Here is a 14,536-nt window from a genome sequence, read left to right as displayed (position 1 = left end):
TATTTAGATTTTGAAGTCCAGTGGAAAATACCTTCATGATGAATAGTTTTCACCGAAAGCTTAAGAAATTCTGGTTGGGTAGTGTGCTGTACAAAACAGACCTCAGGGAAAGGAAATATTATCACAGCTACCAAAATAGGGTGGTTTGCAAGTAGGATTCCTGGCAGCTTACTATTTATTTCTGTTCTAATCCGAGATCCAAATCCAAAATTTTGTAAGCAAATACTGCCTATTAAAGACACGATTTTTGCAAACCAATTGCTATGATAAAATAAATGTATTTACCCATCTTCAAAGAAAAACCTTTGAAAAATATTATGATTGTATTTCCCGTGATTCTTTCCTTATTTTCTCTTCCGTTTTCACTGAAAGCAAGTAAAAGACAGTGAGAAACTGACGCTATTCGTAGGGGTTGCGGCATTCACTCAGGTGGTAAGAAAGCTATAATTCAGATTAATACTAGCAAATGTTCGTTTACTTAAAATAAACTAGTATCAGCCCCAGATAATACACACCTAGCACTCTAAAGTGCCCTCTGATCTAGTGACCGAGCTCTGAAACAGCAGGTAGGAACGGTGGGTTTCAGCTTCTCGAGGCAGAGAGAACAACCCAGATTGATCCTTCCCCGCTGAGAAACGGCTTCGCCTGCGCGCCTGCGATTTTAGGAATCTCTCGTCAGACTTTGCTCCCAGAAAAAAGCAACTTCAGAAATTCCACCCAAATTCGCACGACGTTTTAGCATTTTAGTTGTACACGCTTAAACTGCTCTCAGGATTTCTTATTTTCCCTGATTCTTACTGGGCCATTTCTGAAAAAGAATTGTATTTATTTTTAATGACCATATTAACGCTTTGCCTTGATTAGACTTTTGAAAATGTTTTGTTTTACTGGGCTCGGTAGTATGACCTTAAATAGCACCTTTAAATCACAGTAAAGTTTAGCAAATTCTTCCCTGGGCAAGAGTATCATGTTTTTAGCCGATAAATTATTATCTAATCCATCTGAATTATTATCTATCTAGCTGAATTATTATCTAATCCAGTGCTGAATATTTTCAGATATGAGGTGTTCACAAAATAGAGAAGACTGGTAGAGGTCCTCTATATTTAAATTTGGTAGTTTATATGGATGCCAAAAACCGTGGGAGATTTTAACAATTACCTAAAGAAATAACCTCACAGAGTTTAGGATTTCAGCACGAGTCTTTTCAACATCTTAAGAAAAAACACGAAAGTAGTAAAAAGTCCTTTTAGCTCTTATTTTAGCAAGCTGAATTTACCTCTCATTTTCAATTTTTTTATCTTATTTTCAGCTCGAAGAGTGATATTCTCAGGTACATGTATTTATGGTTTTCAGATGATTTTTTTCAGAGGAGAATAGTAGGATTTTGTAGCATTCTTTGTAATGTCAGATCTTTTCTACTAGGGATTAAACGCTTTCACATCTTGGCCTATCGATTGTTGCTCCATAAAAGAACAGGAGAGCGCCAGCTGCACTTTTTTCTCCTCTCCAACAAAGTATGATACAGATAGGAAGAAATACCTAGTCAAAAAAGACACTTATTTCCTTTAATTTCACGGAAAAGCTGCATGGGGTTTCATCCCACGAGGAACGGCACACTAGAAATCCCAGGGCACAGGCTGCACCGTCATCAAGCAGCGCAGTGACAAAACTTCACTTCGCCCACTTGAGGATTTGAATCACGACTTTGCTTATTGCTTTAGATGAGCTAAAATGTGCTTAATTAGACTAAAGTCATCCCTGAAACGCTCAGATTTTTTCCTGAGCAAACTGCACAAACTTCTTCCTCAAAGATAAGCGATATTTCAAATTAATTACTGCAGATGGCGCTTTGTGTCACCTTTAATTCCAGCAAGCTTCTAATCTCTCTGGCCAGACTGAAGGATATCCACCATTGTCTGTTCCAGTGGAAAATTTCCTGGTACGTTGAATAAGATTTTCATGCAACAAACTATTTCACGGTTGCCTGTAGGGCTGTTCCCTATCAGGGAAGCACCACTGAGCTGTGCATCATCAAACCTTCTCTGTCCGAGGTTTTTCTTTCTTGTGAGCGTTCATTATCTGTACTCTTTACAAGGCTGGCTTCTACCGACAGGGGAAGAACTCCAATCGGCCATCTAGTACTTCAAAGCAACAACTAAAACGATCACAAAATTCTCCGGATTGTCTGTTTCACCAAACCAGCTGAGTCGGCTTCTCTAGGACTAGAGAAGCAGGAAGGCTCTGATGGGCGCGTGCTTTTTGAATCCCACTGTCATTCAAAAATCGTGCCTTTAGCTGAGATTTAATTTATCTTGGACTGCTCTAAGGTGTGGGCACATCGAAAGAGTGAAGAAATGTCATGCAACACCAGTTTACTCCTAGATTTCCATATATAAATTTGCCTTTTACCAAATGCATTAAATGTGTGTTTGTGGGTGGAATCACTAAAATAAAATGTCTAAATTTCTAATATGATCTCAATATTCACTATTGCTGCCAGCTTTCTTTGAACATGTATTACTTAAAAGCAGATGATATGAAACAGTTTGAAGATCGGGTTGTTACGCTCATCAAACATTTAGACCAAGTTTCATCCTGCTGTATACTTCAGTCATTCATTTGTAATTGATGAAAGCTTTCCACGGAAATTCTGTAGAGGTTCCCAGTACTTCTGTGTGAAATGCACACTAAATGATGCCTGAATGTGTATCTGGTGACACGTGAGCGCGGATGGGACTATTTCAATACAGAAAAGGAAGCTCCTCCCTCCCCATAACGACCTGCAGAAATCTCCTGTGGGGTCTGTAGGTTACGGAGCTGGAAGATAAGCTGTTCTACATTATAGTCTGGTTTATGTTACATTTCTATTATAGCAAACTAATGAAGAGACAACACATTGACTTTATCTGTTCAAACAGCACTGTGACGAATGTCCTGAAGTCTGTTTTTAGGCTGACGTGTCCGTTTTGAGGCTGAGGCTCTGAAACACGGCTGGTCCTTCCCGAGAAACATGATTGCCTTGTAACAGTAGGAGATGTTCAAAAGCACAGACCAAGTACCACTAGCACAAACATATCAGGGGTCCTTGGTGGCCAACAAGATTGCGAGACAAACCTTGTAGAGCCTTCGGATGGAGAAGAAATGAAGCAATTGTGTGGAAGGGTCTGGAAAGGCAGATTTGACACGTGCTCTGTAGGAGTCAATCTACTTTAATCGAGCTGAACTATGCCTGTATTTTAAACACGGTTTCTGTATTTCTTTTTGTGTTTTTTTTTTCTTTAATTACTATTAACTGGGAAGTATCTGTTACTTTTTTACGTTCTTCATAATAGTTGTTCTTTGTTGTGACTGGCCTACATTTCTTCTATTATGCTCTAGTAAACATTCAGTCTTTTCCAGAAGGTTGAGTACATACACGTTTGATTTGCTATTTGATACCTAATACGAGAATCAAGGGGAGCAGACTGCTGACTGTAGCTTACATATTTCTTTCTGTCAGCAGGAGCTGACAGACAACTTAATGAAAGTATCCAAAGTTTCAAAGTCAATTCCAAGTTCGACATGGCAACTGAACAATGAAACATTGCCTACAAATCAGTTTGGGCACATTAACAGAATACAGAAAAGATGAGAACTGACAGGAAAACTTGATGTTCCTCCAATAGTTTTCCATTATTACGATGCAAAGCCAAAGACAACACGGACTGTGAATGGAACGATAACTTATATGGACCCTGCATCATAATTCAAGTAGTAGTTCTGTAACACAGACGAGCTGTTTCCCAACCCTTCTGCAGCCTCACGCAAGCACACGGTGATGGTCTGTGCCCCCCCAACCTGAGCTGCGATCCCCCTTGGCATTTTTTATGCAAGTTCTGCTGTTTGACCCGTCACTCTGGGACTAGCGGCATCTCCTTCTTCCACCTTGGACTGCAGCTGATGTTTCCTCACCTCCTTTATCTCCAGCTCTGTCCTCACCCTCTGGGGTGCTTCTCTGCATCCACTCAGCCTGTGGAGGTTGTGCTGACCCTTTCCAGAACTATCTGGGTCTCTGCTCCATGTTACCCAGAGTTTCCAAAGGCATTTATTTGGCTTCTGCACCCCCCCTGCAGCCTGGACTGCCTCTGAGAGGCACATCTCTCCAACTGCTCATCACTGCTGTAATTAACTCCTGGAATAGTTTCACATTGGAATTAACATCTGATGAGATATACAAACAATTATGAATTTCTACGGGACGAGAAAAAAAAAGCGCCTTAAATAAAAACCTCACGCCTTTGGAACGACTACATGCAGAGCTCTCGCTTACAAATTACCGGAGTGCATCCATGAGAGGGAGAAGTTTTCTACAGCAGTTAGAAAAGCAGAGTGAAAAAACCAAACCAAACCAAACCAAACAACCCCACCCAAACACCAAACGAGAAGAGGACCACAGAGACATAAAAACATTTTGACTTGGCTTGCAAAGTCGGGCAGCAAGGCATCTGGCAATGAGCAACACCTTGGCTAAGGACAGGGGCAGTGACAACATGTGTAAACAGTGAGGAAATGAGATTTATGGAAGACATGTGGATTAAAATGAAGGAAAAATAGCTATGAGCATAAAAGGTAGAAAACAGATCAGGACATGTTTGTTAGAAAAGAATTAGCGAAAATTAGTACCACAAGGCCTAGATAAAGAGGCCTTCTGGAACTTTTTATTTCAGAATGAAAAGTTACAGAGGGAAAAAGTTTATGGAACCGAGTCGTTCCCATAAAAGCAATGAGGACTCCTGGTCGGGTGCACTTGGCAGCAGTGAGAATGTGCAGTTTATTCCACTATGATGGGAACACCGAGTTCACTGGGCTGCTCAAGGAAACATCTGTGCACCTGTTTATTGTAATGGGACTGGGGCGTGTGCTGAAGCACTTCTCAAAAGGGCTTGGGGCTCACTATCATAAAAAGAGGTTTTATTGTTTTGTGGAGTTTTTTTAGAGATACTACAATCCTGAGACTTCCCAGAGAAAATAGTAAGTTTTTATAAAAATACTGAATTCAATGAAACTTCACGGCCGAGGAGGAAATCTATGTTTAATGCAGACGGGGTTGTTGCAGATACAGCCCTCCCACATTCATTGTTAAGGGGCCCTGTAGTTAATGAAACTTTGTGCAGGTGTTCAGATGTGTCCACATGAAGTTACCTTCAGAAACAAAGAGTTATTTATGTACTTAACCACTGAAGTAAGAAGTAAATCCCATTTTAAAGCTAAACATATGGTTAAAATATATTATTTTTTTCTTTCCTTTAAATTGCACAGATGCAATCATGTGCAACTACAACTTCGTTCTCAGAATTCAAACTAGGCTTCTTACCTACATGGACTTTCTGTCCTGAGATGCTTCCCTTGTTTCAGGAAGACAAGGAAATCTGAAAAGCTTTTTCTCAAAGGATCCACTGGCAAAGCTCGAAGGTAGAACACCGTTCCCAGCCCAGCCAACACGCTCTCTTCTTTTCCGCCCAGCACAGAAACGGTGCAGCACTTTATAGTGTTGGAAACTGCGCCGTGGACTCAAGAAGAAACTTCGCAGAACAGATATGTTAGTTACTACAGCTCATAAAAGAAACAAGGACAAGGATACTTTGCATCCACGTCCGCTGGGGCAGAGGGAGATGGTGGCGCTGGAGGAGCCGGCACCACGGGACCGACGGTCCTGGCTGGGGGACAGGGGACTCCAACCCTCCACTGCTCATCACTGAGTCACCACGCTCCTATATCGAAGAAGAGGATATAATCTCTACCTAGTTTTTGGCGAGAAAAAGATATTTCTAAGGCACTTCAATGGGGAATATAACATACAGGTTTCCTTTTTGATTAAATGTTAGGATTGCACAAGAAATCAAATGTAATTTTCATAACCTGTCCTACAGTAATGATGGCCTTCGATTTGACCTAAGCAAACACAAACGACGGGTTTTGAATTTCAATACTGTAGCAGAACAGCAGATCATACAAAGGATATGAGCCACAGCTTTACAGCCCTGGTTTTCGGATTAATCTTACAGCCTTTATTCACATACAATTTCTTTGAGTAGAAGCTGAGAAATGGTTAAAAGTCTGTTTCAATTTTCTGCCACCAGAAACGTTCAGTGCAATGAAAGTCTGTAATGGATGTCAAGAGCTCCCACTGCTGCTCTTCAGGGCAGAGAAGAGCAGGGCAAAGTGCCAACAACCTAGCACAAAATTCAAGAATGCAGTAAAAAAACCTGAGTCTACTTTTGCATTAAATTGGCCTCATGGCAGTAAATACTGGTCAAAGCAAAATACGCATATACTCAGTTTATATATAAAGTACTTCATAGTTCAAGCAAAGATTGATGAATATATAGCCGTAAGAATTACATGCTGTATGGAACAGAAAACAAATCATCACCCACTGAGGTATATTAGTTATTTAGGAGTCTCTGCTTTTTTCAAGGAACTTCAAGTGAGCTTACATATTTTAGAGAAGCAAAATCATTTAGCAAGACCATAATATTCCCTTTCTATTGCAAGAATAGACTAGACTTAAACCAGCTCTATAAAGATGTGCAAAGAAGAAACCACACTGCTAGGTTTAATGTTTTTAGAGAGTTCTTTGTTACGCATTTAAATGAATAATTATTTATTAACATTGCTGCAATTTAATGTTCAGACTTGCTAGTAAATGGTCTTTCGACCAAAAAGCTTAAAATGTTTTCACCTTTCTTCTGACACGGTTTTGTGAATTTACTTTCAGCTCTCGCACTACAAATCCATCAACACGTTTTGCTTTAACCAGCAGACTGAGCAAAGAGGCCAAAATCTTCACCGGCTGACAGAGAATTAAACAACAGGTTTTTATGCTTACGAAAGTTCTGCTCGGATCAGTGCAGGAAGAGCAACACACACCACCTCTTTGGGTGGGCTCGGGCCGCCCGGCGTCCCCGTCACCGTCTATCACGTAGATCCATCTCGCCACGGTGGTTCAAACTACAAGACGGTTCAGCGCTGGCCCCAGGTTTCATCCAATGAAATAGATAAAACTACGGACTGACTAAAATACAGGTTCTAACATTTCTAAGGTTTATCGTGTTAAGAGACGTTACATTTGAACGTCGCTAAATGTCTTCCCTACCTGAGCTGAAGCCAGATTGCAGGTATATGTTCTTTAGCCTTGACCTCCAGTAAGATCCCCGCTGCAATACAGGGAAGTGCGATAACCAGCCAAATTCTAGCCCATTGTTCAGCGCTATTGTACAAATCTTATGTTTAGTAATAAGCACAGAATTTTCTTGTAGTGCAATAAATATTCAGCAAGAAGTTCCTAATTTCTTTCTGTAAAACAAGCATGGAATAGCCCCGAAAGGTCTCATAGATTTACAGTAAATAGGCTTTCAAAAGATTTTGCTTCTTTGTACATTCACTTTAGTTGTGATTCATGCTCCAGAAGACAGTTAGACACAATATTGAAGCTCATCTGCGTGGCTGTGTCTGCCCAGTAGCACAGGGCCAACAGGAGCTGGCACGACCAGAGCTCATTTCTTCATCTGCTCCTCCCTGCAGTGTCTGTGGGATCCCTGCCAGTGCCCCAGGCTGCTGCTCAAGGTTAGTAAGTGTAGCTTGAAGGAGAAAAAACACGAGTGCAACTTCTAACAGCAATACGAGAAGGAGGGGAAAACACGGTGGGGGAAGAGTACTCTAACAGCATCAGAAAGCAAGAAAGGGCAGTTAAAACAGACCTTCCAAACAAAGCCAGGTAAGAATAGAGAAATGAAGCACTCCATAAGAGCAGAAACATGAAGACATAAGTAGAAAATCATCTGCAAAAGAAATGCAAAGCAAAACACAACACATGAAGGCAGAAAATTACGTAAGCTTGGCAAAAGGAGCAAAAAAGAAAAATGTCAACAAACTTGCAAAAAAGTATTTGGCTGTCCGGTCACAAACTGCAGGAAAAGAAACAAACAACTGCGGGATTTACAATACTACCAAGTTTGTCAAAAGAAAAAGCCACAACCAGCCCTCCCTGAGAATGATTGCAGATGAGCAAGGAAATAAATTCTGGCATAACAAAGTGTTCTATGGCACTTCTCTTACATTTGAAACCCTTAATAACAATAAATTCATCCAATGCAGCAAAGTCCCAGCAATCTTTTGAAGATGTTTCCGTACAAGATGCATTCACAGATGGGGCCCAATGGAAGAAATGCCAGGAGCTTTCTTTCACAGCGAGTCCGGATTTCAACTAAATACAGACTCTCCCACCAGCGCAGCAACAGCTCATTGAGGTCACAGAGCTCACAGCTTTCCATACACCCACTGTAGGTTGTGCCATCTCCTTCACCTGAGTAAACGTGTAATTAACGTATCAGCAGATGCTTGAAGCCTTCGATACCCACCACTGATAGGCAGCTCCCAAGGCACACTGACAAGAGACCAGATCTGCAGCCAGCTACAGATGCGGCATTAAAGGAACCAGAATTGCCATTGTGGAACTGGACTGATTTTGGAGAAGAGGAGACTGAGGGGCGACCTCCTTCATGGGGATCAATATGGAAAGGGGGAGTGTCAGGAGGATGGAGCCAGGCTCTTCTGGGTGACAACCAGTGATAGGACAAGGGGCAATGGGTGCAAACTGGAACACAGGAGGTTCCACTTAAACACGAGAAGAAACTTCTTCATGGTGAGGGTGCCAGAGCCTGGCCCAGGCTGCCCAGGGAGGTTGTGGAGTCTCCTTCTCTGCAGACATTCCAACCCGCCTGGACACCTTCCTGTGTAACCTCATCTGGGTGTTCCTGCTCCGGCGGGGGGATTGCACTGGATGAGCTTTCGAGGTCCCTTCCGATCCCTGACATTCTGGGATTTTACAAGAATTTTCTTTCTCTTCAATCAAACACACTTGGTCTACACAACTGCAGCAATTCTGTAACTCTGCAGTGTTGAAATGCTTATCACCACCTCAATCTAAAGTAGCAGTCTAGGTACACATCATCAATACGTAACAGCCCAAGTTTAACTGAAATAAAGCGTTCTATCTATAGCAGCCACGGACATTGAACCTCTCAGGGTTCAACTGATGGGAACACCTAAGCATGCAGATTTCACAGAAATCTTCATAGGAAGCATCCAAAAGGCTGCAGGCAGAAGAATTTGTTTAAAAATTCAAACCAATGCACTAGAAAATTGTGGGGGGTTTTTGAAATATTCTTTCCCTACCCTGAATCATAAGCATGAGATTTCACCTATTACTGCAACCACTGTCATTATCATCACATTTTCCAGTTACTTCCAGCCCTACATCGTGTACTATCAGAAAGATTACACACAACCTCATAAGCCTCAGTTAAGGAATGTCTCACTTATTCCTTGAATGACATTTTCTAAAGGAAAACAGAGATAATAAAGTATCTAGATTGTTACTTTAAATAATATCAAATCATAACTTTAGGTAATTAATTCTGCCCTTTTTTCCCTTACTATTACAAAACTTCAATGTAATGAAACATTCCAATGAGGTAAGGAACTGCATGCACTCAATAACAAAGAACTTAGTCTTTATTGATAAAACTCATGCTTTACCTCTAGGTAACTTGCTTTTTTGACATTCTCACCAGCATTCAAGTGAAATCCCTTTCACGAGCCAGGTTCACGCATTTTTCATGAGGTGGGTGGGAAGTATTATCACAGAAGTGAAATAACAGTACTGTAATAATCCCAAATCATTAACATATTTCAATACGCAAACATCTCACCACAGACATTCATCTCAGTATTTCCTTCGCCACGGCTGCTAGCATCTGAACTTTTCAAAGGTTATACGGTGGTTTGAACTTCTGACGTAAAGGTCTGTGGATGTCCTGACCCCAGCAAACGCAAGCTCTAAGACTTGTTTTCAGAAATATTTATAGCGTGTGCCTGGCATCCTTCCCCCCCGTCCCCCATCTTTCTTTAATATACCTCCCATCGAACACGAGTTTGCTGACTGTCTGTTGGCAGAGACACAGAAACGCCCGTTGTCTGCAGGCACAGAACAGAGTTGCACGGACAGACTGACAGACGGGAGGCGGGCGCTGCGGGGTCTCAAGCAGGGCAAACCTGCTCAGGGCCCACGGCAGACGCCGTGCACGCTCAAGCAAATACCTGATACTCTGGGGAACAGGAATTTTAAAACAAAGATCTTGGACGTTGCATTCTAACTTTCATTTTATTTGATAGCCATTTTCAAACTAGTCTAACTTTCCTGACTCCTCCTACCAGCATTTCCATACTACTCCTGATTTTACACTGATGTAATAATAATTTTTCATTCCTTAAAGGCTCATTCCACTGGACACCCTATTTTTAAAAAAGATTTCCTACTGTAATAAAAATCGCAATTCACTTCTGCAACTCAAATATTACCGGCAGCAAAGTCAATCTATTTCTCACCAATTAATAAAGATTGTTATTTATCACTTTTTCTAGAGTCCTGATTCCTAATTTTTCATAAGGAATTTGAACTTGAAATTTTTGTTTTTGTAAAAGTATCAGGTCATCCACGCTAACAAAGGAATTGTCCAGAAAGGCAACAAGAAAGTTTCTGGCGGACGGGACATTGAAGCGCACGCTTGCTGACTTGCAGTGCTGCAAACTGACACGGACACAACTGCTGCGTGTGCCTTCTGAACTCTGACAGTAAGTTGTGCCTTATGAAAATATACATAAGTGTATGAGGTAGAACCTACTTGTCTTTTCATACGAATGTTAAGACTACAAATAATGTAAAATGGCAGGTGGTTCAATACCTTTCATCAGTGCTATAAATGTTGAACTGGTTTCTGATCAAGGAACTCGCAGAATTATTCTGCTAGGTTTTTCTAGTCACAGGTTAACTAAGTTTGGAACATGGCTTGATTCGCTGGCCTAAAGTACATCTAGGAGCCCCGTATGGGCATCAATGGTTTTCATGCACCCAAAAGCAGCCTACAGTTTGCAGCAGGGATTTCACACAGGCAGAGTGTTTGAGTCAGGTTTAATTAAACAGGCTAAAATATAATATTAGCAAAACCAATGTCTTTGATTCCATTGCATTATTTGAACATTCATGAAATTGGCTGAAGCAAAGCATCAATGGATTTTTACCCTCAGAGTATTTATGCTGGGCTGGGGTTGAAAGGGGTTTGCAGGACTTCTTGCAGTGTTTACTGTTCCCAAATCTGATGAAGGTTCCATGGTGCTCTGGGATGAACACGGTTGCTCCTACATCTCCTACTACCCCAACGAACAGAAGTCAGGATATTCCGAATTAAATGCCCGAACAAGTGCCTTGTGTTTGTACAGAAACTATTTTTGTGCTCACTTTCCAAGTCCAGACTCTTAAACTGGGATCCAGCTGAAGTCCAGTGCCACCCCTATTCAGAATGGGAGCAGCCACTTGTCTGCAGGCTCCTGCATCTGCACGAAAACCACTTCAGGGACCTACAGAGACTGAAGCATGTGTCCTGTCTGACACTTCAAATGTCTCTAGATGAGTTATTTCTGAGAGGAAATACCTGAGCGATGTGAAAGAGACTCTTGCTGAGGTTGTGCAACATTTGAGGGCTTCAAACAAAACTTGTTTTGGCTGTCGGATGTAGCAATGGCAAGGTAGAAAAAGCTCAAAGGAAAAAAAGAATCATTCTTCTCTATGTTCAAACGAAATAAGATCGGCTTAAAAATATTTTCATTTCATTGCTATGTAGGCTGAGACAAACTACAGAAATTTCAGCCACAAAGGAAATTTTTGCAAAAAGCAGAGATACAGATACGGCGATTCAGAAGAGAGCCGTTTCACCACGAACTGCTATGTCACACCTTAGAAAAGCTCTGGCATAATTCAAGACTATTTTAAAATTATTACAACTCTGGATTCAAATAAGATCTTATAAGCAAAATACTTTATGATTTGTTTGTGAGGTGTACTGTATGGGACAAAAATCCCCATATATGGAACATGACAATGATTTTACATATGTAACCTTGTATTTCTTTTGCCAGGTCGTCCAGGTATTATAGTAAATTTTCCTACAACTCCTAGTTACTCCCAGTTGTTATTATAACAGAGAAAAATCAGCAGACACCAGTTCTAAGAAAGAGATATCTCGGTTTTTGGTTTGGTGGAAGAACAGCCATGACACTAATGCCACCAGAAAAATATTACAAGGAGGAATTATTCATTTACTTTTTATTGCATGATTATTGCATATAAATGCTACTGTCCTTGCTTCATTGCCCAGCTTCATCACGTACAATGAATCAAAGCATTAAGAAACGCCACACAGCATAGAAAATGTGATGTATTAAAATAATGAATGTTCAATATGTATTCTGAGAAGTTATAAAGGCTCTAGCAATCATTTATTCCCCACTGTAGTTTATTGCAACATAAAAGTATGAAAAAATTAGCTGAAATAAGTCTACGTTAAAATCTGCTGACAATCTTTTGGAGGGATTTTCATAGTTAGTGTGAAAAAATAAACATCTTCAAGGCAATAAAAAGCATTACGGTAAAACTTTTGTTCAGCGTGAAAAATACTGACAACCCTTCTTTTCCTACCCAGATGCTAGAGGAAAAAGTTATGAAGCTTTGGCTATTTATAACAAGTGGTATTCTTTAAAGTTTTATTGGCTCTTGGGCAACTGAATTCTTCTGTTAAAGGAACAGCGATTGCACCATTGATAATCATCTTTTACCACATCGCATTTTAACTTGTTGCTGCTAATGGTTAGCGTTCGACGAACCAAAAAGATCACCAAATTCTAACCCCATCACTACAAAACACGTAAAGAAAAACTGAATTGGTTTCTATACCAAAACTGGCAAATAGCAGTGATTCTCAGTGATTACTCTCGGTGTAACCGAACAGACTGACTCCTGGCCCATATGCACAAGATTATGAAAAGAGCTTTCAAACGAGGAAACGAACAGCTTCAGATGTCCTTGCTGAAGCACAGCCCCAAAAAATGTCACAGGAAAACACTGGCTAGAAGTCTGTTTAAGTTACGTTCAAAACCACAAATATGCAAAATATTCTCAGCTTGCTTTTCCCAGACAAACTGTGAATAAACACACTTTCCTCAGTTGAGGAAGTATGTTAGCAATGGATAGGCTTTCCGTTAGTTTCCTCACTTATTTCATTATTTGTACTACAAATATTTTTTTTCTCCACACAGCCTACACTGGCTCTTTGAAAAAAATGATTTAAATATCTTAGTTTACTTTTTATTCCTCTCACTATTGCTTCACTGCTCTGCTAAGTAACTTTGCAGTTCGATACTCGATATTCAGGAAAGGGAACTAAACAAGCAAACAAACGAAAAAAGTCCCTAACTGGTTTTGCACCAGAAGAACTTTTCAGTCCATCACTTACCACCCACGGCTTGTCGCAGAAGTTATAGATGGACTCCAGGGAGTTGACGCTCGGGATGCCCGCGTACTGCATTCCAATGATCAAGTTACGGAAATCTTCATTTTCTGCCATACTGAATGAATGTTGTCGAACAAGGACGAAATCAGGCCTGAACGACCTAGTGAAAGATACATTGGTAACAGTCAATGATCAAATTGTTTTTCCTTTAACAGCAAAATCTTACAAGGGAAACATGTCTAGCTGATGGACAGAGAAGTACTAAAAGACCACTCAAAACAAAGGTAAATGCTCCGAGGCAGAAAGAATTATTATGATATTATGAAAAACTGTACTGTATCATTTCTTAACCGCTGTTCAGAAAACATCAGCACCCAGTCAATAATGCGACTCCATTAAGAGAAGAGACAAATAATTCAATTTTTTTAGGTTGTTTTTCCACTCAAAGATAAATCACATATAAAAATTCTGAGTACGTTCTTAGTTTCTATAAACCACAAGCAATGACAGCCAAAACCAAAGCAGGCAAATGTCTCTGCCAGAAACTAAAGCTTCTTAAGAACAATTTTTCTTCCACAGCTAGCATCAGACTGTTTTAAGGACAGATGAAGCAAACCCCACTGCTCCCGAAAGGATCATACCAGAACTGGAGATAACCACAACTTTTGATCAAGACATCTGTCAAAACGAATTTCTGAACTTACGACTGCACCTTTTTTTTTTTTTTGGTCCTCTTTCTTTCTTGTATCTAACCAGGATTTCCCTTTTGCGACCCTTGTGTGTTCTTGTCCTGTCGCCATGCGCCCTGGAGAACAGCCCGACACCATCTGCACCTCACGCGAACCCTGGCACTGAGTTACCGAAGCAGGTTATGGAAAACACAAGACATAACACAACAAGACAGAGCCACCGGGTCAGGGGCAATTCGCTCCTAAACTTGACTGTTGAAAGAGTCTCCTTATTTAAATTTCACAGGTGGAAAAAACACTGACTAGCTTGAAGCTATCAGCCTCCTGAAGAGCTATAGTATGACTGCAGGGTAAATTAAATTAGTGTAGTAAATTAGCGTAATTATTTACATGCCTTGAATGATTCTGAAATCTCACTTTGGTAAAACAAAACAAAACCAAGATGATTAAAATTCATGT

The 14,536-nt window shown here is 40.6% G+C and overlaps 1 protein-coding gene across 1 annotated transcript in view; it reads right to left on the bottom strand.

Annotated features, from left to right (window-relative positions):
- Nucleotides 1–14,536, bottom strand: part of SYN2 (synapsin II) — a 189,208-nt gene that overhangs the window by 87,971 nt on the left and 86,701 nt on the right. The window contains exon 4 of the mRNA XM_065642730.1: nucleotides 13,392–13,548. Within this exon, the coding sequence (XP_065498802.1) occupies nucleotides 13,392–13,548 (157 nt within the window). The remainder of the gene's footprint in view (nucleotides 1–13,391; nucleotides 13,549–14,536) is intronic.

This window comes from Caloenas nicobarica, chromosome 11, assembly GCF_036013445.1.
Source record: "Caloenas nicobarica isolate bCalNic1 chromosome 11, bCalNic1.hap1, whole genome shotgun sequence".
In the NCBI taxonomy this organism is placed as follows: Eukaryota; Metazoa; Chordata; class Aves; order Columbiformes; family Columbidae; genus Caloenas; species Caloenas nicobarica.
Note: the sequence above shows the minus strand (reverse complement) of the source record. Positions and strands in the feature narration are given on the sequence as shown.